Below are 26,322 nucleotides of genomic sequence, written 5' to 3' on the forward strand. Positions count from 1 at the left end.
AGGTCACAGACCCATTTTTTAGATGCATTTCCTTTCTTTGACATTTTAGTTTTTTTCTAGGATGCCATGTAGGGTATGAAAGTTAAACTTCTGAAATTCTCATGGGGGTGCATACAGTACGTCAGTATTGACATGCGCTTCTCACAAACAATCATTCTTACACTGTAAAGACAAGAGGGGGAACTCGACGTTTTAGATCCTTGTGCTGTAGCATGGTTCTGTCTTAGGGTACCGTATTTGCTATCATTCTCTTGCTGGGTGTTCTCTTCGGTTATCTCACTCTGTCCAGTTCTCTGGAAACAAGGATTTGGTTTTGGGCTGGAGCTGCGGTTAGCGTCACGCCTGCCAGCATCTTGCCCCGAAGGTGCTCTCCGCACACCTGTGTGAAAACCAGCCCTCTTATCTCTGCAGGGCTGCTCACGTGCCTCACGTGTAGCTCACTTAGTCGGCCGTCGGCATCCTCAGCGGCCTGAGACCAAGGTCTTGTTGGGCTTTGTGCAATATTGCAAGTCACAGTGTTCATCTCCCCTTTTCTTTTTGTGTGATTTGTTTAGTGTGTTTGTGGGAATGATTTTCTCCATTCAGCCTGTCCAGTTTCATCACCTCCGAATGTCCGTTCAACAAGTAACGGAAACGGGGGAAATTCCGTTAAATTTGGTTGGTCGGCAGCTTCCCCCCCCCCCACCCCCCCCCATCTTTCCGATTTGCTCGGCTGGTGAAACTGGAGCTCTCCAGGGCAGTTACGATGCGGCAACAAAGGTATTAATATTTAATTAAAACAGCTTTTTCAGTGTGGAGTGCTTCGCACAGCACATTCTCCCTTTCAGAAGGCATCCTGTGACTGTGTAATGAGTTTATCATGAGACTGCCGTTTCTAGCAGATGTATGCAAAAGAGGTCAATGAAAACTGCCAGCAAGCTGGTCTGCTTAATATTTGAGCTCTTCCATGGCAGCGGAGCTTAGATACAGTTTTTTTTTTACCCACAGTTTCTTGCAACCATTAAAGGCAGCTTGAGCACTCAGGGTTTGATTAAAATTAATTTGCATGCATTATTAACAAAATGGTGTATCAATGGAAGGAGGTGAAGTTTCTAAGGCATTGTACGTAATATTTGAATTATGTTAAGAAGTTTTGTAACTCAGATGAGTAGTTTCTTGGCTTTGTTTCTTAATATGATCATTCTTCATTTGAGTGCATGTAGCACATTTGTCCTTCGAGCTAGCAATTCCCAGTTAAGGGATCTCTTTGATCCCTCAAAGTGTCATGACCACGAAACTATGTAGCACACAGCTCAGACTCGGATGTCAAAACAAACAAAAATAAAAAAACTATCATCATGTTCAAAAATCATATTACAGTACATGTACAGGTATTTGTACTGCACTGGTTTGACATACTATTGGCAGTTTTTCTTTTATCACTCTAATGACGATGCGTGTTAGTGTGTTAGGCTTTGGGCTCCTGACCGCCAGGTTGTGGGTTAAAATGCCCGCTGCAGACACTGCTGTTGTATCCTTGAACCAGGTACTTTGCCTCTGTCGCGCCAGTCCCCAGCTGGAAACCAGCATTGCCGGGGGTTATAATACCTTTTCTCCTGCAGGGATTTCCAGGTGCTGAAGCAGATATGAGAGACACTGGGGGAGAACTGGACCTGTGTTGTTGCCTACTCCCTTGCCTTCTTCTCTGTGAGGAAGCCATCATAAAAGCTCTGTTAACCACTATAGTAAAAAGAGTGTGAAGTAGAATAAAGCACAGTAAACTTGTTCTTCAATATGAGATAAACCAGGGAACGGCACTGCAAAAACAAAGCTTCTTCCCTTGGCTTTTAGTTCCACAATGCTCAGGGTTAAAGCACGGATTTGTTTCTCTTAAACGAGGGTAAACAAAAACGTGTTTTCACTTACTCTGTGCTGATTGGTCGCTAGTCTTATTTTTTTTTAATAGCTCGTTCATTAACTTTACTGTTAAGCGTAGGCATTGCATCGTGGTCCCGTTTAATACTGATAATTTCACAAACTCATTTGTTGTGACATCTGCGAGTCGCTATTCCATTTGAGAGCTTGCAAATCAGTGTAGAAAAAAGCATGCGGAAGAGGAAAAATTGCCTGATCTAAAGCAGAGTATAAAGTTTAGTTTTTGACACTGCAGCTTTCTGAAAGACATACTTACAGCTACATAAATATTCATAACACTCAGCCTTAGGTTTGGGTTAGGGTTAGACGAGACATAGGGGTAGGGGCGTAGAGTCCTTATGAAAATGTAAGTGACCTGTCCTGTCTTTTGGAAAAATGGTTAAGAAGAATTATTCATGTTGATATTGTATTGTTTGCCACTGCTCTTTGAAAGTCTTGACTCTTTACTCTTTTGGAAGTCTTTATATAATTCAAAAAAGTTTGAAAATAGAGGATGCAGATGCAAAAGCAGAAAATGATTAGAGTTGCCATTATGGAAGCCCACAATGGCATTATTTTTATTCACTTTTTTGGTTATAGAATTTGTACAGTCACATTGATCCTTAGTGTGTACAGGTCTGTTTGATGGGAGCAGCCACAAAGTCTTAAAAGCAATATGCCTTCTAATGCAAAACCACCTCTGTCTGTACAACGAGAAACTCTGCCTCCTCTTGCAGGGCCTGCCCTGCTCAGACTGGTTCAGAGAAACGGCTCTGGTGTCAGTTCAGGATGAAATTGACACAGTTAGCAGCTGCACGCACACAGCCACGTTACTATGACAACTGTTGTTACCACTACAAGAGCACTCAAATCCCTTTCCTGTCAATAACCCAAGGCCAGCATCTTAGAAATCAGCACTCTGTTTACAGCCTGATGTGAAAAGGTTATCATCTTGAAAAACACTCATATTGCTGACCTCCATTGAACATTTACCCTTGATAATTTTGAACATTGAACATTACCCTTTTAATTTCTAAACTTTCACGATTTCAGGTGACAAATTGCAGCCAAATGTAAATAAAACCGTAACCTTGAAACTGGCAGATCCTTTTTAAGCAGTATCTGGGACACTACTGAGAAGAGAGCACCTCTTGAACCCAGGACCCCAGCACTGTGAGGCAGCAACAGTGACCTCTGCACCACCGTGCCTCCCTGACTTATTTATTAATTAATGAAGCACTTTCTCTTGCTGGTGAACTCAACAATGGATTGAGCCTGAGAACTAGGAACACATGCCCATACTGGCCCTTTTCCCCATACTTTTCCCCATACTGACCCTTCCAGTACTACTCTCATTTCCTTTTCACTGCAATTCACTAGCTCTTGTGTAGTGCCTCTGCTAAATGAGTCTTTGTTTCACTGCTTTGTCCTACAGAGTAGCTTCCACTGAAATCCAAATAAAGAACCTTAAACGTTCGTCCACCCATGATTGGAAAATTGCTGGTAAGGGTTGCATCAGCTAGGAACCTGACACAGCAGTTTAGCACACAAGGGTGAGGCGCCCTGTTAGGGACACCACACCATCACAGGACATGCACACTTTAGAGATACCTTTAACCTGGCCAGCCTTTGGAAGGTGGAAAAGAAATCTAAGGACAGCAATAAAAAGCCCCTTTGAACATGCAATGAGAACACAGAAGACACCCCAGTGCTGAATCAAACTCTGGACTCAAGATTTCAGGTAGCAGTGCTCACCACAATGCCACCAGTCTGCCTTTCTTACAAACTGGTACAGTACGTGTTTAACACTACAGACACTTCTTTTCTCATCAAGTGAGCATATTTTTTTTGCTAAAATAGCCAAATAAAACACAAATAAAAGGAATTGGAGTGACTTGATCATTATAGTTGCTCATCTAGAACACAGGGAGAGCCACATAATGACATAGACTAGACTTAAACCAGTGACTATGTAAGAAATCTTATACAGTACGTCCAAAAGCTTGTTTAAGGGTCACTACAGCGAGCCACGATATTTCAGATTGGAGTGTATGCAAAGTAAGACAAGTGGGAAATTCACATTTATTTTTAAGTAAAAGCACATTTCAGACTGTCCATTACACTTTGTACTTTACCTCATTAGCAGGTACAGTAATTATGCTCATGCGATCCACTATTATTACACCCAGACTGAAGCCATTGAACTAATTAATGTATGCACCTGAACTAATTTAGATTTGCTATAGTAAAAGGTGTGCATACTAGTGAAATAATCACATTTTAGTCTTTGATTTTTCTTTGCTGTTTTTGCTGTTATTTCAACTATAAAAAATATTTCACCATCGATAGTTTTTTTTTTTTACCCACAGTTTCTTGCAACCATTAAAGGCAGCTTGAGCACTCAGGGTTTGATTAAAATTAATTTGCATGCATTATTAACAAAATGGTGTATCAATGGAAGGAGGTGAAGTTTCTAAGGCATTGTACGTAATATTTGAATTATGTTAAGAAGTTTTGTAACTCAGATGAGTAGTTTCTTGGCTTTGTTTCTTAATATGATCATTCTTCATTTGAGTGCATGTAGCACATTTGTCCTTCGAGCTAGCAATTCCCAGTTAAGGGATCTCTTTGATCCCTCAAAGTGTCATGACCACGAAACTATGTAGCACACAGCTCAGACTCGGATGTCAAAACAAACAAAAATAAAAAAACTATCATCATGTTCAAAAATCATATTACAGTACATGTACAGGTATTTGTACTGCACTGGTTTGACATACTATTGGCAGTTTTTCTTTTATCACTCTAATAACGATTCGTGTATCGTACGTATTACATATGAACCCTCCAACAGTCTAATAGTTACAAAATGCTTTTATTACTGTATATATGAATACGAAGAGCATATATGTGTAATCAAAGAGCTAAGCGTGATGAGCTGAGTCAGCATGCATGCTGCAGAGAAATGTCTTGTCTCTTGAGATCCAATGCATTATTTATTTGGTGCAGCAAGGATCAATTCTTTTTGCCATGAACCCAGTCTTTTACTATTACATCTTTTTCAGTCTGGAATCATGAATAAATTCATAAACTTGTGCTTGTGTGGCTAGCCCCCTCATTTATTTTTGTTCCTTTTTGTTATTTATAAAGTCTTGAACATTTTTTTTCGTATTTACTTAATAATGTATGAATGGTTGCAAAAGAGAGCAGTCCTTTCAGCTAATCAAGCTCGTTTTGTTTTTTCTGAAACTAATTGCTACGGGAATTTTAAGCAGCCATTTCTTGAAATCAGACTTGCTGCAGACTCCCACAACCCTTTGTGTAGAGAAGTACCTCCTGTTTTCATACGCAGTTCCCCATTGTTTGCATTTGTGTCCCCTGGTTCATATAATTGAGCATTTTGAATACACGACTCAGGTCCCCTTGTGGTCTTCTCTGTTGAAAACTGGAAAGGTCCAGTTCTGTTAGACTGTCAGTGTAGGACATTCCTTTGACCCTAGGATAAGATAAGGAATATCTTCGCTTTTCTCTGTACAGATCTCAGAGCAGACTATGGTAAACAAAATTGTACACAGTATTCTAAAGGAGTGCCTTCTAAGTGCACTGTTATACAATATCTCAATTTAAATTCTGCAATTTTAACTTTACTGTATGTTCCAACATTCTGTTTGCCCTTTCTCTTGCTTCCGCAGAGTGTCTTGAGGATAAAAATGGTATCTCAATGCAAACATGTCTGTTTTTCTCACAAGTAGTCTCTTTGTGTGTCTCGAGTTTGCCTGCTTATTAAATGACTCAGAATTCCATCTGAGTACCTGAAAAATTCCCAGTAGCTCCTGGGATGTGGAGTTCTGAACTGTTTGCTGTATGATTCTGTGTGCTGTGAAGCATTATATCATAAGTGGCATTTAACCAGTGTTTCTTTTGGTTGGCATTTACCCACAGAGAAATAGGTGCCCCAGTTGGCATCTCCTGCATCACTGCATATTTCAGTGTGATCATCAGACCTGGCATTGTCTTTTTAAATAGAAGCTGGGATCAGAGTCTTACAGTCTTTAACTCTTACCAGTGCTTTCAATTTTCCTTCTTTTTAATGTTCAGTGTGTCACAATCATTGAGAAATGTTATAACACACTGAAAGTTTACATGCTGCTTCCAAAAGTATGCTCTTAAGAGTAACTGGCTAAAATTTGCCTCATCGGGACTTTGCAATTCTAAAAATACATCAGTTGGTCCCTTTTTGTCTTCAATTTTTCCACAGTGATCACTATCTCAAAGTGCCTTTTTTAGTGTAGCCATAATATGACATTATAAATTTACAGGAAAAATCTGTTAAGAAATTTAGAACAGTCATATTATAGAATAACCTACACAAAGCGAAGAAGCCAGATTATCAGATTCAATGACATGGCTAGGAAGCTTGTTCCCTACTCCCGCACCCCTTTGTGTGAAGAAGTGCCTTCCCAGATTCTTGACTGACAAAGATGTCAGAATGTTGTATTGTATCATGTATTGTACTGTTGCTGTATTGTATTATTGTCATATATGTCACATATGTTATGAGCTCTTGATGTGCAAAATCATTAATTCAATTTAAGAACTTCATATGGAAATTGCAACATAATTCTTTGATGGGGATACTGTAACAGTAAGATAGAATCGAACAGCAGCAATAAACACTTGATGCTTGTCTGAGAGTGCCCCACTTTGGGGGAAGACTTGTCTTAAGTTAAAAATGGTTAAAGTATCTTTCTATTGTTTAAGACACTGGATAGCAAGAAACAGGGCACATTTCTGTCAGCAGCAGATTGGAATTGTCCATCAGCGCAGTGTTCCTCACATGCGCAGAGACTAGAAAATCTAGAAACTAGAAAAATTGTTCATACATGTGACAGACTGGATTGTCACCATAGTAATTGCAAGTCAGTCTTAACACTGCAAGCAAAGGAAATCCTGAAACGTTCTTTTATCTGTGAAGGTATGCATTGCTGTATTCATTCACAATCTAGGACTCTAACATAAAAAAAGGAATTTTGCACTGGCATACTGTATGTATTTTGGTAATAAGAGGACACATTTTAGCTTACCGATCTTCTTAAATCTTCCCACCACCCCTGCAGAAATTACAGCAGCAAAGATCCCTGTGAAGTAAGAAGCAGGACCTTCTGAGCCTTTTTGTGTGTGCAGTCTGTCTTTCAGTCTTAGTGCTTATCCTTCATTCTTGGGATTGGCTGAATTGCTGACCCATTGTGCTAATCACGATGTGTGTCTTGAGATACAGGTTGAGGTCTGCTCTCTGGGGTGTGAGCTGAGGTGAATGTTTTACTTTACTCTATAACCTATGCTGGACCTGAGCCTGTCTCTCCAGATGGGGAAAGGCTGGGCAAGCTACAGCATTGGTGCCATCTGGCACAAATCAGCTGGCGATCCAGGGCGTTTCTGACACACCTGGAGACTGCAGATGAGCGTGGAAAAGGGATTGTGGTTCATAGCTTTTACATGTAGGAGACAGGTGCAGAATCGTCAGTTCACAAGGGCTACCCCGTTAAATGTAATGCTTTGGGCAATCACTGGGAATAGGGAGTTAATAAGCTTGCTTAGCTGCATGTCATTAATAGACTTTAAAGTGAAAAGCGAGCTAATTGCAATTAGGTTTATTTGTGTGGTTGTCATCACAGTTATAGCACAGAAAGGTATAGAGACAATCACAAAGACAGCCATTGAATTCAGTCTGGGATGTCTGCAGCCTGTGTTTTTTTTTCTCGTCCTCATCAGGCTTGTTAGCCAGATGTAGGAAACTTCTGACATGGCTGACAATACTACAGGTTCTTCAGAGGCGAGGCAGAGAGGGAAGAGAAGCATTTTCTAGAGCAGCACTCTTCTGTCTCTGCAGGCTGAAGGACGTTTAGGATTGCGCGTGTTGACAGGGAGCTGAATATACACGTAAATGGAGATGAGCTGCTTTTATTTAAAACATGAGACATTGGTTTTACCTCATCTGGGGTTTTTGTTATGTTTGCAAAAGGAAATTGCTTTTTGGAAATGGAAACGGTTATAGTCATGTTGTGTTTACTGTAGGTTCATATAGTAATAGAAAAAATTAAGAGAGGTTCAATTACATCATGGGATGTCTGGGTGGGAATCAAAGGTCCATCTTCACTGATGACTTGACATCTCTCAGTGGCGCTCTCATCATTGAATAAGCACTAAAGACTGCTGAGGAATTGTCTTACAAACATAATGGCAGCTCAACAGTTCCTTATTTCTCTTGGAAATAGCAAGGTGATGTGTATGTGTGGGAAAAGTTAATTTAATTACTTTCACTCTTAATCGATCCTGGAATTCATGCTACTGTATATGTATTTCACCTCTCGAAATTATGATTGAATCCTAGGCAACCTTAAAAGACTGTCATAATTTCAATGGAGGGAAATGAGTAAAAAGAAATACATGTACAGAATTTGATTTTTCTCATTCTGGCTGGCAGATTTTTGTATTTTTATCATTTTGTATTTTATCTGACTGTTCCAAATCCAAGAGATGTGCATGATCACATACTGAATGCTTAGGTCACCTGTTTGGCTTTTGTGAGATAATATTGTATTTTTTTACCCATATGAGCTGTACAAAGCACCTACAGTTTGATTTGGGTTATTCAGGATTAAAGAACTTCAAACCACATGAAAGAGAACAGTAATTGCACCCATTTTCAGCCCTTCAAGTGACATTCTGAAATAAGAAGAGAGCATTATCTGATCTAGCCTTTCAGAATGAAGCTAAGGCTACTTACAGGTACTCAGGGAGTCACTCAGAACTGCCTTGTCCGTGTAAAAATAAGCTTTTAAATATAAACCATTTGCAAAGGACTCTTGAGTTGTTACTGGCGTGTTTTGGAGTGGATCTGCTTACAACTTGGTGTGAAACAAAAATCAGTTTCAGCAGATAGTGATTTTGCCTGAAGATAAAGTGAAAAAATATTCTTGACATAATGTCCTTGAAAGCACATTCAGATCCGTCTTACTTACACTTCTGTTCTCAGTGTATTCATTACTAAGCTCAAAAACCATTTTTAATACTAATTAAATCTTGCATTGCACAAAGGACTTAACCAATCGCTCCTCTAAAAAAAAACCTGTCATGGATTCTCTAATCCAGCAATTTTCAGTTTTCAGTCAAGGACTGTTTGTTTCCATAAATGTTCAATTCCTGGTACAATGTGCAGCTTTCAGAGAAGACATCTTGGTCAGGTGTGCTATCCAGGTACTGATGGCTTTGTTCCACTTCACTTGTGTTTACAATATCTGAGTGCTATTTAAAATAGATTTTTTTAATAGAATGATGTTACATTAGTGTCATTTTTTTGCAAATTGTCATTTACTGTTTCAGCCTAGCTTACGTGACAAATGAAAGCATAATGACATAATGTAAGAAGAAATTAGAGCCTGCCAGATCAACTCCAATTATACAGGTTTGAATAAGGAAGTCGGTCCTTATTCAGACTTATTTTTATCACAGCATCAGTGCAGAGAAATTACATTATATCTCCAAAACTCAGCGTTTATAGTTGTTAGATGCGGAACAGAATAAGTATTTACAAAGGCTTAAGTACTTAAAAATGTGTCCAGCTGGAGTATACCTCCACAGTCTGTTGAGCCTCTTATACGATTGCAATTATACTGTATCATTTCCCCTGCACAAACTTCAAAACTTTTTTTATGTTTCAGAAGAAAAGCTGAAAATCACATTTTTCCCCATGTAGAAGTTAATTTTATTGATTCTGCTAGATGGTATTATGTATCCAGGTAGAACACACAGCAGCAACAAAGCGTTGTTTGTACCCATTTTAGAGCTAATTATAGGCATTTAAGTATGAGCATTCCAAAGTTCTGATTTTAAATTTAAATAAATTTAAATGACTATTTTAACTTAAACTAATTGCAGTTTTTGCAAACAGAAGCTGGCTTCACCAGAGCGAGGGGCTCAGTTGTCTCAAGGAGTGTCTGCTTCACCTGTGGCATTACTGAGGTGACAGATCAGCTCTGGGAGTACAAATCATTTATTTATGTGCGTGTGGGGCACCTTCTGGGAGACTGAACTGAACCACATAAGGAGGTTGACGTACAAGAGGCGGCCATGTGGATCCATTTAGCCCACCTCCCAATTAGTAGCTAATGAGGAATCTCAGCCAGATCTTGAAAGAAGCCAGGGTATTAACTTCAACAACATGGCTGCATAGCCTGTTCCACACTCCTGCATCCCTTTGTGTAAAGAAGTACCTCCTGTCCCGATTGGAGGATCTCATCCAGCCTTTTCAAGAAGCCAGGGTAAGGGCTTCAACACCACAATAGGCTGCTTGTTCCGGACTTCCACAGTTCATGAGAGGCCTGTTCTTCTAGGGCGGTTGTGGTAAAAGGAAGCAGCAGGTTAGGAAATCCATTTTTGTGTGTTTAAAACGCCACCGCCTCACCAGTAAGAACATCCCTCCATGTCTCCCAGTGACATTGTCCAGACTTCCCTTTCTGTGGGAAATATACCTACAGGAGAAAAGTCAAGTGCTTGTTAACAGGTAGTGTTAAGTGCAGCAAAGCCATTATCCTACAGTAAATGTTTGTAGATTTGCATTCAGGGGACTCCTGAACAAAACAATATATGCAGTCTCTGTTGTTCTTATTATTACTGCATAAACCCAAAGCACATTTCTTATTAGAAGCTCGCATGGTCATTGATGTGTACTCTTCCTTCCTTCAGCAACATTACACTTTCATTTCTGTAAGTTAATGTGAGGAATGTGGCGCCTCAGTCACTCACAGCGGGGAAGTGCTGTCTTCTCCTGGGGAGTGCTCTCTCCGCTTGCCCCTGACGCGGCTCGTGCTGGCACCCAGTCCAGGTGGGGCAGGCCTGGCTGGCCCGAGCAGCAGGGGTGACTCAGGGTGGCTCTCGCTGCCGATTCTCCTTAAGCTCACCCCCCCGTGCGCGCAGCGGCGGGACAGCTCTCCTGCCCTTCCCCCGGCGCTGCGCGGGGGCGGGCGGGCGGGCGGGTGGCGGGAGCCTGACGCTGATGCGAGGCTACAGCTCCCCCTTCGGGTGCAGACTGCGCCTCTGTCTGGATGTCTCTGCGCGGAGGCCGGAGGTGAACTCGGTCTGCTCGCGCTCTCGCACGGCTGCCGGTTCGCGTGGGGCCTGTTCCTGCCGCTGCAGGACCCGAGACTTGTTCCAAGAGTGCAGAGGGAAAACTGCAGCAGCAGAAGGATCCCTCACATTTACAATGACCATGACCAGGCTTCCAGAGGCGTTGGGAGGACTGACCAACTGCACTAATATAATACACACCTGTCAGTGCTGGTGTGCTCTTAACCACATTGTGTACTTTAACTTAACTAATGAGGTATTCCTGTCATGTTTTTTAAGGGGCTTACAGGTGGAGACATTTCATTTTCATTGTCAGAAACGTTTACAGGGCTTTGAGATAATTTAATGATTCCTGTTTTATCTTGTTGCACTCAGAGAGGATTTCTTGCACACCCGCTGCAAATAATGGCAAGTGAGATCACAACTGCGTTCTGAAGTTTTGCGATTCCTGTGAAATATCAATACAAATGTGAAAATACAAATGGATAACAGCAAATTTTACGTGTGTCAACTTGCTGCAACAAAACAGCAACCCACAGGGCAGTCTGTGGTTTCATTTTAGATTAGTTCAATGTTGCTATTATTGCACATAAGGAACAAACAACTTTCAATTCAACCTTATGGGTTTACTGGGATCTTTTAATTAACTGTTAATTAAAACTGTCAGTTTGGTTGACTGAGTATGGAAATAGTTGGAGCATTTAAAGAATTTCATGAAGGGTTGTGATAACAGCTAGTTGCTGCAGCTCATAGAATAAACTGGAATAAACACGGAAAATTCAGAATCTGGGACTATGCTATTAAACATACTCTTCTGTTTATCTTTAAAACGATGGAGTAGTTTTATATTTCTGAATATAAAGGGGGGTATTTCTAACAACCCCCTCCCTCCTCCTTGTCCAAAACAAAAAATCAGAATCAGCTAGGAATGTTAAATCCCACATTCAGCTTTACTTTCATGCTTTTTTAGAGAATGCATAATGATTTCCTTTCCAGAAATATGATGAGAAGAATGTGAATATTTAATGGAAATCGTAGAAGGTGCAGGTGCTGTGGGAGTGCTAAGTCATGGTGATTGCCCAGCTCTCAGCCCTCACTGGTGTGATAGGTGAAGGTCAACAGGAAACCTTCGGAAAAGGCATTGCAGCCTGCCCTGTCCACCCTTTTTCTGAGAGAGCTGGGGGATGTGGGTGATTTTCTGATAACCTCACGCCAGCAGCCCTATCACCCTGCAGCTCACAACTGGCAGCTCCATGGTCAGTACCTGGATGGGAGACCTCCTGGGAAAAACTAAGGTTGCTGCTGGAAGAGGTGTTAGTGGGGCCAGCAGGGGGCGCTCACCCTGTGGTCCATGTGGGTCCTAATGCCCCAGTATAGCGACGGGGACACTATACTGTAAAAAAGGCATCGTCCTTCAGATGAGACATAAAACCGAGGTCCTGACTCTCTGTGGTCATTAAAAATCCCAGGGCGTTTCTGGAAAAGAATTATAAAGAGTTTTGAAACAATCGGGATCTGAGCAGGCCTGTTTTGAAAACGAGGTATATCGTTCAGGGGAACGGTTGATGTCCGTTGCGTGGAGAGCCATTCTTCCTGACTGCCGCTGTGAAGGTGAACTGCTGCAGTTTCCCTGTGATTGCAGGAAGGGGCTTCCTGAAGGCAAGCTGAAGCCGGAGGACAGGGAGCAGGCCAAGAGGATCGTCTACTCCGTGGTGTACGGAGCGGGTAAGGCCTTCTGCCAGGCTTTGAGCCGCAGCCTTGCACTACGCACCAGAGGACACAAGTGGGCAGAAGGGCCTGGTCAGAGAAGACTAGAAGGGGCTCTGACCAAGTCATCCCAGCGGTCTTCCTCAGAATGAACAATGAAACGCAAACCAGGGTTCACAAGTGGAAATTGAAGGGAAGTAGTTTTAAAACTGAAAACAGGAGGCACTTCTTTACTTAAAGAATTACAGGATTGTGGAACAAGCTGCCCAGCTATGCTATTGAAGCTGATACACTGGTTTCCACCAAGAAACAGCTGGTTGAGATCCTTGGATCAATTAGCTACTAACTAGAAAATGGGTTAGTTGAACTGAATGACCTCCTCTTGTTGTTATTCTTTCTTACTTTCGCTCTGGGTCGGGCCACATGACTCGGGTTCTGCCAGTAGCAGGCCATTCTGACACAGTAGACATTTGTGAGGTGTCCTGCCACAATGACATCAACCTCCCCGATCTAGCATTAGTACGTGTTCATGATTACACAAAGAATGAATCATCTATTTATTAAAGGTTGCTTAAATGTTTTCGCTTGCATTCTTGTTTGCTTGTATATCCTGTGTCACTTGCTCGTGCAGGTGTTTGCAGTAGGAGACTCCAACTTTCCCTGATTTATAAATCATGCACGTGAATCCATCTGAGGATGTGTATTTCAGATGTAATATTTGTGACAGACAAATCCTGTGTAGCACGTTCCAGGATTTCAGCTGCTGTCTCTCACCCCCTGAGCTTCACAGCGCACAACAAGTATAAGTGCTTTAGCCAAAAGCCAGACTGCACGCTTCAGGGGAGATGACATGGCTCTGTCTGTCTCATCTAGCACCCAGGAGCCGTCCCGCTCTGGCATCTGGTGTCCTCTGTGACCTCCTGATCAGAGCTGTCCTGAACTCCCAGTAGTGTCCTCATATAGTATACACAGCATAATAAAGCCTAGCTATAGGAATTTTCACAAGAGCAAATTAACCTACCGGTATGTCTTTGGACTGAGGGAGGAAAACGGAGGGAATGGTGTCCAGCTTTGTCTGGGGTGGGAGGAACGAACACATCACCAGGAACGGGATGAGCCAGGCGGTGGAGAGTGGAAGGGGAGACGTACCCCACTTCCTGCTGAAGCTGGACTGCATCTTCTTCCGCAACCTCTGCCAGGCGCTACAGAGCCCGGGTCAGCTACAAGTTCCAATTTCTTTTTTTGTCAGGCTGTAATTCACAATGCTGATGCAGCACCTGATCCAGTGATCAAACACTGGACTGGAGGCAGAGAAGCAACTAGGACCCTACTCTCACTGTGGGACTGTGGGATAAAGCCAGTGGGCCTGGAGGAAACCCACGTGAGCACATGGAGAACATACAAACTCCACACAGACAGCACCCCAGGAATTGAGCCCAGGGCCCCAGTGCTGTGAGGCAGCAATGCTAACCACTGCGCCCATGTTACCACCTATTTTGATTTATTTGCAGTTTCATATCATGGAAACTGTTTTAAAGTTTCCTCGCTGCTTCCACAGGCTGCGCAATATGTTGCCACTGCGCATGGGCACCCGGGGTCGGTATGTGATAGAAATCTGCACAGGTCAAGCAGCGTCAGACCAGACAAGGGCCCTGGTCACTGGGCTGTGCTCCTTTACAGTGTGGCCTTCAGCCTCCCCCAGAGCACAGCTTCCAGGCCGATAAGTCAGCTGCCACCTGGCAGTGCAGCACTGACTCCTGGGCTTTTCCCAACAAGCCAGCTTAAGGATTTGCAAGAAATGACTGCCGTATTTAATCAGCTTAGTCTCTCTCTCTTTTCCTCAATGCCCAATTTAAATACAAGTATAAAAAGCCTCAAGGAGAACATATGATGTCCTTCAGCTCATTTCAAATGCAGTAGTTGCCACTAGTACATTAGACTTTTTCCCCTCCCATTTCCTAAAGTGGTGTGATTGTTAATGAAGGCCGTAACTGCCATACTCTCTGCTGCATTTGATTGGTCTCTGGCATTAGTCTTTAATGCTAAACTGAGCACGTCAGTTATCTTCTTTACTCTGGTACTTTGAAGTATAATGTTTCTTATTCGTAAATCGTTATTTCTCCTTTCTAAACCGGGGCTCTTCATATTATTTTACCCCGTGGCGTTAGATAAGTAGATTCTGATATTGTGATGACAAACAAAACAGGCGCTGCTATTTTCCACTTCCTCAGCCTTAAAGTTGAGACTGGCCGCACAGTGTGGCGGGACCTGGGTCTCAGTTCTGAGCTGGGCGAACGCGCTGTAAACACGCAGAGAGCCCCTCGTCTTCCGCCGCGCGCACGCGTGTGTGGCCCACGCGGCTCATGGGGGCAGCCAGCGTGATCTCCGCCGCATATGGAGGGCAGCATATGTCCTCCCCGCGCGGGGGACCTGCGAATTGGACCCGCTCCTAGAGAACGGGCTGGGCTCCAGCGTCGGATCTCGTCAACAACTGACATCGCCAGTTCCTTCGAGTGAATTAAGGTCGTTCTGAAGTATCTGTTCAGCCTGGTGAGCAATCAGAAGAAGAATGTTAAGTTCATGTTCGATGATTTAGACAAAACGGTGAAAAAATAGCCAATTAAATACTTGACATTCCTGTCTGAGTGGAAGCACTACTGTGCATCGGGAAAGCTGGTGGAGTTTAAACAGCACTGTTGCTTAGGGGTGGAATTAGACTTATCTGCTGATAGCTTAGCCCGGTGCTGTGCAGCTATTAAGCGCTGATTGCGGATTTCTTTTCCAGGTAACTGCGTAGCTGCTGTGCTGTGCAGTTCCTGCAAGCCACTCTTTATTCCAAAAGCATGGATCAGTCTCTGCCATGGCTTAGCAGAGCTCCGGTTCCTTTAAGAGCCCTGAGAGAAAGCGGCTGTTTATAGCTTTGGTAAATCCTGCAAGGTACAGGGGGAACTGCAGACTCTAGCACGCTTCAGCCGCGCGCCTTGCGAATCCGTGAAACGATCAGGCGCTGGTGTCTGTTGCCACCGCGCGATGTTGGCAGTTAGGAGCACATTTTGTGAGCAAAGCAGATGGCAGCTTAGATGCGTTGTCTATTTTAATGATGCCACCTTAATGTTACCTTCTGTTTATAACTTTCCATCCAGAAGTGGTTCCCATCAGCAGCTTCAGGTCTTGCCTCTTTTAGTGATGTGGGCGTCTAGGAACATCTGATTGCTTACATCTAATCCAACGTAGGATTGCAATACATTCAGCCCCGTCTAAAGAGAGAAGCAACAGCAGTATGTGTGATCTCCCCTGAAGCATTTTCCATATTTCATTTATTTCCATAGTAAAGTCGTAATTGATGTTTTGCACTTACACAAAGGAACAGGCACGTCTGGAATATGTTTTTTTAAATGTGTGCCTTGTATTCATACTGTAGTTTAAAGACCTGGAAAGATGAAAGCAAACATATTAGAAATGCTTTCCAAATGTATACAATGGTTTAAAATATTTTCTATTGTTGCCCTGCCAGGATGGTCTTTATAAGCACATCCTTAGAAGTTTCATCTAACAAGTTGCAACTCTTTAATCACGTTAGAATTGCCTTGAAAGAATGACAGGAGCAACGCATTATTTTCTACCTAACTGCTGTAAGCTTATGTTAAAAAAACAGTCACAGAGGCCTTTACATACAGTATGTGCCGTTCTTGTATTAAATGTGCCTTCAGCTGCCTTGCTTTCCGTGGGAAGAACGTAGATAAAAGCTCCTGTAAGAGAGCAGTGGTGCTGAAGGCAGTGAGAAAGTACGACCAAGAGAGAATCCTGTTAACCCCGGCAATTATCCCTGCTGGCTAGTGAGCCTATTTCTATGGTTACGGAATACTGAATTGGTACTGGAAGACAATTAAAGGAGAGGGCCTGGCAGTAGCGTTCGTCATGGCAACTGACACAAGTGGGTCAAAAGACAGTAAACAGATCACCAAGCTGCCCTGTCGTGTAGGGGCAACAAAGGAGAGAGAAAGAAATACCAAAAAAAGAAAAACCGGGCCAAAGAGGATGAACAGGAAGAGGGAAACAGGGCCGTTGTGGGTGTTCGGAATGACCTCAGGCTGGAGGAATGCGGAGAGACATTCTCCCATCGGCTTCTGCCAGTGAGGGCTGATGCACTACACCGCTCCACAGCACAAGCCAAACTGTAAATGCTAAGGAAGCCAGCAGGCTGGACAATATTAGGACTTCCAGGTTCAGAAGGGCAGCACGGCCTTCAGACTGGAACCCATCAGAACAGGCAGGCTCAGAAGGGCAGCACGGCCTTCAGCCTGGAACACATCTTTTGGCAGTACAGACAAACAGCTCACCTTTGCAACTCCATCATATCCTCAGGGAACTCAGGGAGACATGAACTCTTTCTCCAGAACGGACATGAGTACATGTCTATTTTCAGATCCTAAAACACTGCGAACATAATCCTAATTTTTATAGACACAAAGCAAATTGAAACAACTGAGGCATAGAGACAGTATTATTACTAATTTATTTGTCTGGCATTCTCATCCAAAGAACTTTGAATTTGCACCCATTTATACAGTTGGGTGTTTGTACTGCAGCAGGTCTGGGTCAAGTACCCAGCTCATACGTGCAATTGCAGTGTCATATCTTAAGTTTTGAACCTGCAACCTCAGCTATGAGGCCAGTACTTTAACCACTGCTTCATGTGTTATTGTTGCAAACTATGTTTTGTCTAAAAGATCGTAGACTTGGCCTTAAAAAAAATGTTTGTATATTTTTGTGTTTATCAAAAGAATATACTTCCATGACCTAGGTGAACAGGATGGCACAGCATGCAGAGCACACACTGAAACAGCGGAGATCGCAGAAGCTACGTGGAGTTCTCATCTGTGCTTAGGGACAGAGCAGATATATCTTATATTTAAACTGAATAATGACACATCAGTGTGATGTGATTTGAAAGTATTATTCTGATCTGATTTTGGCACAATTTGTATTACTGGAGGCCCGTACCCTTGCAGTTGCAGTTTGTTTTCGCCTGGTCTTGCTGAACTCTTTTCCACGTCTTCTGGAGCCCATGCACAGCCCATGGTCTAGGCTGGCTGCATTCCAGGCAGTCCTGTCACACGACAGCGGGGAGAAGGACTGGGACCCAGGAGCTGCCAAAGACTCCCGTGTAAGCAATTAGAGGGGCACAGCTGTCAGACAAGCTACAGCTTCTAAAACAAGTTCTCCTGATGTTTGGAGCAGGCGAATTGTTCTAATCCCCTTAAGGATCGTAACCGTGAGGCTGGCTGGTTTGGCAAACATGCTCATTAAGACCTCACGTCAGGTAGTACGTGCCACAGAAAAACAGTTAAATGCTATTGAGACAAAATGTACTTACTCTACAGTTATTTTTATGCGGAGATGAAAGAGGTCATCCATCTTTTTTAAGCATACAAGCCCTGAGCATAGGCTGTAATCCACAAAATGCTGATTGTTTACCCTCTGAAAGAAACCAGATCATAAACAGGTTTGGCTCCAGCGAGCGCTCTGTTGAGCTGTTGGGAATGAATCGTCTCTTTTATCCATCAAGCTGAAAAGTGACCTCCTGGAATCAGTATTGCTAGCACACTGTGTCTTTAACCACTTTTTATTTCCTTTTCCTTTCTGATCTTTTGGAGTACACTCTGACATTGCAAGTGAGTGTGATCAGGAGGTGAGCGGCTTTGGGGCCGATGTACAGTACCAGATATGGTTTTTAGCTTCTTTGCCCGAGAGGCGGAGATTTTAAAATCTACATCAAAGAAAAGACTAGCTTCCACCTCTGAAATATCAAAGCTGTTTATAAATGCATGACTGAAAGATACTTGATCTTGTTCAAATCATGTTACTTCATTACTGAGAAGTAAGGATTGAGAGCAGGATAGATTACTGCGCGTTTCCTGGATATCATGCAATGGTAGGATTTTGGATGGGCATCTTAGAGTAGTATGGCCCAGCTTTGATGCTAAAGTTAGCTTTGTTCCTTGTAGCTTTGAGGGACTTTGTGTTCTGAGCAGACCATCCTTGACAAACCTGGCTTGAAGTGACTTAAATTAAACTTTGGTTCTAAGTAGTTCAGGTGGGTAGCTGCGTCAGCATGCGTAGGCTGCAAAGGAAAAAGTAATAGGTTTATTCCATGCTGAAAAAAAGAAGAAAGAAAACACAACGTTTCGGCCGTGGAGCCTTCTTCAGGTGTGACACCTTTCTTCTCTTCTCAGCATGGAATAAACCTATTACTTGTTCCCTTGGTTCTAATCTGTTGACAGGAGACGCGACTCTATTCCAGACACAACAGAAATGACCATGGAGGCACTGCAGGCAGGAATAGGCCTCTGTTGTACATTTCTGACTTTTATAGATTAAAGAAAACCAGCATGTATGAAAGAACATAGAGTTTGTTCTTCCCCGAAGGCATCTCTGGGAAACTGTTCTTATAAAAACAGAAACATAAAAAAAGAAAATGAGCTTTTGGATGGTTTCAGTACTGAAGGGTGTCTGGTAAATGTAGACATATGTGTTTCTGTGTTTTTTTCCAGGTAAAGAGCGCCTTTCTGAGATACTTGGGCTGACTGCTGAGCAGGCCGGCCAGTTTGTGGACAGTTTTCTGCAGAAATACAAACAGGTTCGGGCATTTACACAGAAAACCATCCAACAGTGCCAAGATCAAGGTAATGCCCATTACACACGTGTTAGTGTTGCTGCAAAAATATTATGTTTCTTTATTTTATTTTACCACTTGTGTTTCTTACTACAATGAAATATATACAGTGGTGTGAAAAAGTGTTTGCCCCCTTCCTGATTTCTTATTTTTTTGCATGTTTGTCACACTGAAATGTTTCAGATCATCAAACAAATTGAAATATTAGACAAAGATAACACAAGTAAACACAAAATGCAGTTTTTAAATGAAGGTTTTTATTATTAAGGGAAAAAAAAATCCAAATCTATATGGCCCTGTGTGAAAAAGTGATTCCCACCTAAACCTAATAACTGGTTGGGCTACCCTTAGCAGAAACAACTGCAATCAAGCGTTTGCAATAACTGGCAATGAGTCTTTTACAGCACTGTGGAGGAATTTTGGCCCACTCATCTTTGCAGAATTGTTGTAATTCAGCCACATTGGAGGGTTTTTGAGCCTTAACCGCTTTTTTAAGGTCATGCCACAACATCTCAATCGGATTCAGGTCAGGACTTTGACTAGGCCACTCCAAAGTCTTCATTTTGTTTTTCTTAAGCCATTCAGAGGTGGACTTGCTGGTGTGTTATGGATCATTGTCCTGCTGCAGAACCCAAGTGCGCTTCAGCTTGAGGTCACGAACAGATGGCCGGACATTCTCCTTCAGGATTTTTTGGAAGACAGCAGAATTCATGGTTCCATTTACCACAGCAAGTCTTCCAGGTCCTGAAGCAGCAAAACAGCCCCAGACCATCACACTACCACCACCATATTTTACTGTTGGTATGATGTTCCTTTTCTGAAATGCTGTGTTACTTTTACACCAGATGTAATGGGACACACACCTTCCAAAAAGTTCAACTTTTGTCTCGTCAGTCCACAGAGTACTTTACCAAAAGTCTTGGGGATCATCAAGATGTTTTCTGGCAAAACTGAGATGAGCCTTTATGTTCTTTTTGCTCAGCAGTGGTTTTCGTCTTGGAACTCTGCCATGCAGGCCATTTTTGCCCAGTCTCTTTCTTATGGTGGATTCATGAACACTGACCTTAACTGAGGCAAGTGAAGCCTGCAGTTCTTTGGATGTTGTTGTGGGGTTTTTTCTGACCTCTTGGATTAGTCGTCGCTGCGCTCTTGAGGTAATTTTGGTCGGCCGGCCACTCCTGGGAAGGTTCACCACTGTTCCATGTTTTCGCCATTTGTGGATAATGGCTCTCACTGTGGTTCGCTGGAGTCCCAAAGCTTTAGAAATGGCTTTATAACCTTTTCCAGACTGATAAATCTCAATTACTCTGTTTCTCATTCGTTCCTGAATTTCTTTGGATCGCAGCATGATGTCTAGCTTTTGAGGATCTTTTGGTCTACTTCACTTTGTCAGGCAGGTCCTATTTAAGTGATTTCTTGATTGAGAACAGGTGTGGCAGTAATCAGGCCTGGGTGTGGCTAGAGAAATTGAACTCAGCTTTCCAAAGATGTGATAAACCACAGTTGATTTATGTTTTAACAGGGGGGGGCAATCACTTTTTCACACAGGGCCAGGTAGGTTTGGATTTTTTTTTCCCTTAATAATAAAAACCTTCATTTAAAAACTGCATTTTGTGTTTACTTGTGTTACCTTTGTCTAATATTTCAATTTGTTTGATGATCTGAAACATTTCAGTGTGACAAACATGCAAAAAAATAAGAAATCAGGAAGGGGGCAAACACTTTTTCACACCACTGTATATCAAGAGGGTCTTCTATGCACAAGGGTAGCACAGGTGGAAAATAGTGCATCTCAATTTTGCACAATGTAGTACTGAAAGTATAAGTGACTTTTTGCTTAAATCCTAATGCAGCAAAGGCTGTTGTGATGCTCATGAGGCCAGTTTATCTCTTAGTATGAAAACTGCCTGAAGAGCACCTCTCCAGACACATGTGTAATGTATTAATCATTTAAGACTGACAGAGAGCACAGGCATCACTCGACTTGAAAACAAATGAGGAATCGCAGAAGCAAGTGGCTTTTATAGCTGTAAAAGACGAAAGAGAAAAATCTTTAGCAATTTTAACAATGTGTTCAATTGTTATACCTTTTCACAAAACATGAGGATTGCATGAGATACTGTTAAAACATGAAAGAAGGAAAAACTAACAACGTTGCTCTGAATGTTTTCTTTCCAGGGAATAAAATATACTGCAGCAAAACTCTCCACTCTGTGTTTTGGATAATCATAAAATTGCAGTCCTTGTTTTCAAAAGCAAAGCGGGTCTCTGGTATTTATTAAGGGGTTGGCTTGTTGATACCTGGCTTACAAAGGCACGACAGTGTGAACCCTACAGTTTAACTCCTAACCCACCCCCGCAAGACAGCTTCTTTAAACAGTGAGGTCAAAGCTGCTGCTGTGCACACAGCTTTGGGTAGTGGGGAGGGTTTGTTTTAGCCATGAGCTGTCACTCCTGCTGAGATCAAACAGAGAAAAGGCTTATGCAACTTAACAAGAGCTCCTGGTCACCTCTCACTCTCGGTGCTTAACGTTTAGAGATTAACTGATTACTCTTGGTTTGCTAGAGAAAAAGTCATAGAGTTGCACTGAAGTGCCTGTCAGGATTGGTATATCTCATTGGGTAGACTTGTCTAACTTCCAAAAGTTTACAGGAGGTCGAACAAAATGCTTAACAAGATCGTAAAACAAAGTTTGCAAACAAGAGGTGGTTATTCAGACCATTGAGCTCTTTTGATTCTCGGCAGCTAATATTGCTGTATAGATGTGTTGCTTAGCTACTGTTGTAAATACTGTAATAACAAAAATAGTCATTTTCTGGAACAAAGTTTGCATTCTTTCACTGAAAATATAAGGGTTTGTTCAGGAGGTTTTATTTTACTCCCAAGACTGGCCCATGCAGGAATTCAGCTGCGGTCATTTGGACTTGGATTTTGTTGTGAATAGTATATCATCAGCATCTTTGCAAGAATGTATTAATCCAGTTTGCAGATTCCTTCTCTTAGCGACCATGAGAAAGACAGAGGTGTGGGTGAGGTTCATCGGCATCCCGTAGCCCAGTATTTTCCCATCCTGGTCCAGGGAAATGCCCCGTGTCTTGTGGCTTTCATTCCAACTAAGCTCTTAAGTGCAAATGTGCAATTATTGAGTTTATCTAGTTAGATTGATTTTTTAACAATATTTTCTGTCTGGGTTCATGCTCACGGTCTTCTGGAAGTGTCATTTCCAAGAGCAGAGCTCTGTTTCAACTTGTTTTTGAATTGTCCCTCCCTTCCACTCAATAAAAAACTCTAAAACTCTGATTATTTATTAATAAATGACATGCAGACACAGGTGAGAATGACACCTATGTTTAATGTTCAATAATAAGAGGTCTGAATGCGTCATAGGCCCACTGCTTAAATTCAAGTAAAGCTATAAGCCTGAGAAAGAACTAATACCCAGCATCTGGCACAGTGTTCATGCTAATTTATGACCTTGTTCCACTACAAAAAACAAGGCTTTATGAGCCAGACTAACCAAGCTCATTTGTAATGACAACCAGAAGATGCAGGGGGATCAGGACCATGGCACTGTTTAAGCCACACAAAAAATGCAACAGTTCAAAAGTGTTGAAATGTGAAAAGTTACGAAGGGGCAGAAGTCATTCCAGTGACACCACTATCCAAGTTTTTTTTTTGAACTGATAACAGCAGTGCATGCAAAGGCAGAATTTCAGCCCACAGCTCATAATGCATCCTACTTTTATTTATGTGATCTCTGTGTTCATCTAGGACAACCCTGATGCAAATCCAACTGGATAAACTCTGCTTTCACGGGCATTGCAGGAATAATAGCACAGCCTATGAATACACCGCTGGAGATGAAATAGGAGCTATAGGGCAGAATTTGATGCTCATACACTCATTCACAATGAGGAATACTGGAACCCAGACAACTTTGATCACAGTTGCACTGAAGTTCCACACTTCTAAAACCTTGTGTCTGAAGAGCAGAATATTTGGGCATGGCTGACAGTACATTTGTAGACAGGAACCAATGCAATGGTTCATAATTCAACAGGCTATTTATTACAGACTGTCAGAGACTGAGTATGCATAAGGATATGTTTACTGCAGCTTACTAGGTGCTTTTAATTTAAGCTGAATGAGCCTGGCAGAGTCAAGTGGTTCTCTAAAAGACAGTAAATCATTGAAAACTCTCACTGGAAGGAGTTGATTTTTAATTTTTTTTTGTACATGGCAGAGACTGATATTGCTGACGGATCTGTCTCTTTTCAAGACTTACATATTTAGATGCCTGAGGGGGTATCTATGTGTCATGAGTTTTGGGGCCAGAGATAATTTAGCATCTCCAACCCAGGTAGTGTCAATGCTTTTTTAGGAGCTGTGCAGAAGAAATATCAAGATCGCAAGTGTTTAATGATTCATGGATGGTGTTGAAAGTGCTTGGAGACTGAGGCTTCAGTCCTGGCAGCAGTGTGGGGACAGTAGCTCAGCCCTGCTAAGATAAAGACCCAGTGAGTGACCTTTGAACTCTCGTGACTGAATCATAAACTCCTATAAAGAGTCCCAAAGACATAATCATATGAAATGTACCAAATTAAAGCCCTCTAACTTATATTAAAAATTAGAAAATCATAGCAGGGTGAAAGTTGTTCATGTAGTTTTAGTTTTTGGGGTACATATTAGATTTTAGCTCGACAGGCTGATGCTCCAGTCTGGGTTTGTGGGTTTTGTACCCAAGGGTGGTTGTGCCTGATACTGCAGACATTATATATCCCTATTCATGATACCACGTTGGTCTTTGACTTCAGATAAGTAAAGCAGTGAAAGGCTGAGCCATTAACCTACCAATTAAATAAATACAAAAAACAGCATCTTCAAAGCACTCCTGATGATTGGAAGCCCAGCTGGAGCTGACGTCTTCATATTCAAACTGTTAAAAAGATATTTATGAAGACTCCTGTCCGGGTGTCCAGATTCTTGGAAGGAAAACATAGCTTTTTGCTGATGGATTGTTTTTTGGTGTGTGCGGAGTTACCTGCAACAAGCGAACTCACTGCAGTGAATTTAACTCCAACAATAACTTCCAGCATGCTGCTTCATATAATAGCATGTGCCCATACGTTGGTAAGCTAAGCGGCCAGCAGCTGAACAAATGCTAGAATTCTCTGAATGCCACACTGCATAGGGAAAGATGGCTGACATTCCACAATTCCTATGTAATATGCTTTGCCTGAAAGGCAAACATGTAACCAAGTGACCTTCAGCTATATGTACCTTTTGTTGGCTCACTCTGCATTTAAATGGGGATTTGGGTGTAAAGTCACCCCCTATTGTGAAAACCAGGAATGTACTGCCCTTGGAGATTCCCTTTCCTGACTTTAAAATGGCACTGCATGGAAGTGGATGGATCCCATTGTGCTTGTTCATTTAGGGTAATACCACGTGTGGCTTCTGGGAAGTGGTGAGAAGATGTAAATGTGTTGACTTCAGCACATTTTGTCCTTTATGCAACAGTGTGAAATACATTTTTATAGTATTTGTAATTAGGACAGCTTAAATGGGTTATATTAAACATTATGTTGTACTGAAAAGGATGTCTTTGTAAAGGATCCTGAAAAGGATGTTTACAAAAAAAGGATTACAAATGAAAATCTAGAAAAATGGGCTGGATATGTGTACAGACCTTCGGAACAGCTGTTGTAAATCGGCTCTTCCAAATCAACACACTAACTAGCCTTCACACGTGTTAGTGGTGGTCATTCTGAAGCTTTCTGAATAAAATCAGCTATTCCTATAGGTCTCCTCTCCTAGGTACTGCACCTCAAAGTAAGGCGTCAACTGTGGCCAACAAGGAGCTGGCGAAAGTTGTGGAAAAGCACAGAGCTGAAGATGGATATAAAAAGATTTCAGTGGCCTTAAATATTTCTTGGAGCACACAGTAGACGATTATTTAGATGTGGAAGGTATATGGAACCACCAACGTCTTGCTTAGATCAGGCCTTCCATCCAAGCTAGATGACAAAGCAAGAAGAATACTCATCAGAGAAGCTACCAATGGCTCTTTAAAAGTGCTACAGGCTTTTATGGCCACGGCTGGTCAAAGTGTGCATGAGCATCTTCCAACACTGTAGAGTGTATGACCGTCCCACAAGACACATCCTAGTCCGCCTTTTCTTCAGAGCTACCAAGAATGACAGCATTTGCATTCTGCAGTGTTTTACTTACCCACTGTAATGTGAACTAGTCAGTTATTCATTCACTCTCAATGTGTGGAAAGAGATGCAGGAATGGTATTTTGTCAGGCTACGCTGGCGAACAATCAGCCATCCTATTTCATTAACGGCCAATGCTACACCGCAGTGCGTGCTGCCAACACACAGAGAGAGGCATCTCTTTGCCCTGTCCGATAAATACTCACATAATATAAGATCACTTTATTAGCCCTACACAATTTCTTGCATTAGGAATTCATCTTTTTTCGCATATCCCAGCTTGCTCTCCATGAGACACACAGACAGGGAGAGAAGCTCGGGGTCAGAGTGCTGGGTCAGCCATTGTAGGGTGCCCCTGGAGCAGTTGGGGTTAAGGGGCCCAACGGAGTAGAATTCCTCTGCCAGCCGTGGGATTTGAACCAGCAACCTTCCAGCCACAGGCACAGATCCTTAGCCACAGAGCCACCGCTCCGCCCCTACAGTATATAGTCACAAAGTAAAGTGTCCCCTTCGGGCGCAGAAATTGACGTGGGCGCTTCCTCGTCTCCACGCTCTGTTTGTCTCTCCGAACTCTGTAGAGGACTGAGACAGACCGGTTTGTGTGTGTGTGGTTTTGCCTTGAAGTTTTTGTTTGAAACGAGTCTTTTGATTAGATTGTGCAGGTGATGTGCTGTGACATTTTCCTTGATTACTCCATAAAA

The 26,322-nt window shown here is 42.3% G+C and overlaps 1 protein-coding gene across 1 annotated transcript in view; it reads left to right on the top strand.

Annotated features, from left to right (window-relative positions):
• Positions 1 to 26,322, top strand: part of poln (polymerase (DNA directed) nu) — a 116,477-nt gene that overhangs the window by 84,766 nt on the left and 5,389 nt on the right. The window contains exons 17-18 of the mRNA XM_088921285.1: positions 12,662 to 12,744; positions 19,281 to 19,412. Coding sequence (XP_088777411.1) covers positions 12,662 to 12,744; positions 19,281 to 19,412 — 215 coding nt within the window. The remainder of the gene's footprint in view (positions 1 to 12,661; positions 12,745 to 19,280; positions 19,413 to 26,322) is intronic.

This window comes from Atractosteus spatula, chromosome 1 (genome assembly GCF_055471065.1).
Source record: "Atractosteus spatula isolate fAtrSpa1 chromosome 1, fAtrSpa1.hap1, whole genome shotgun sequence".
Lineage (NCBI taxonomy): Eukaryota > Metazoa > Chordata > Actinopteri > Semionotiformes > Lepisosteidae > Atractosteus > Atractosteus spatula.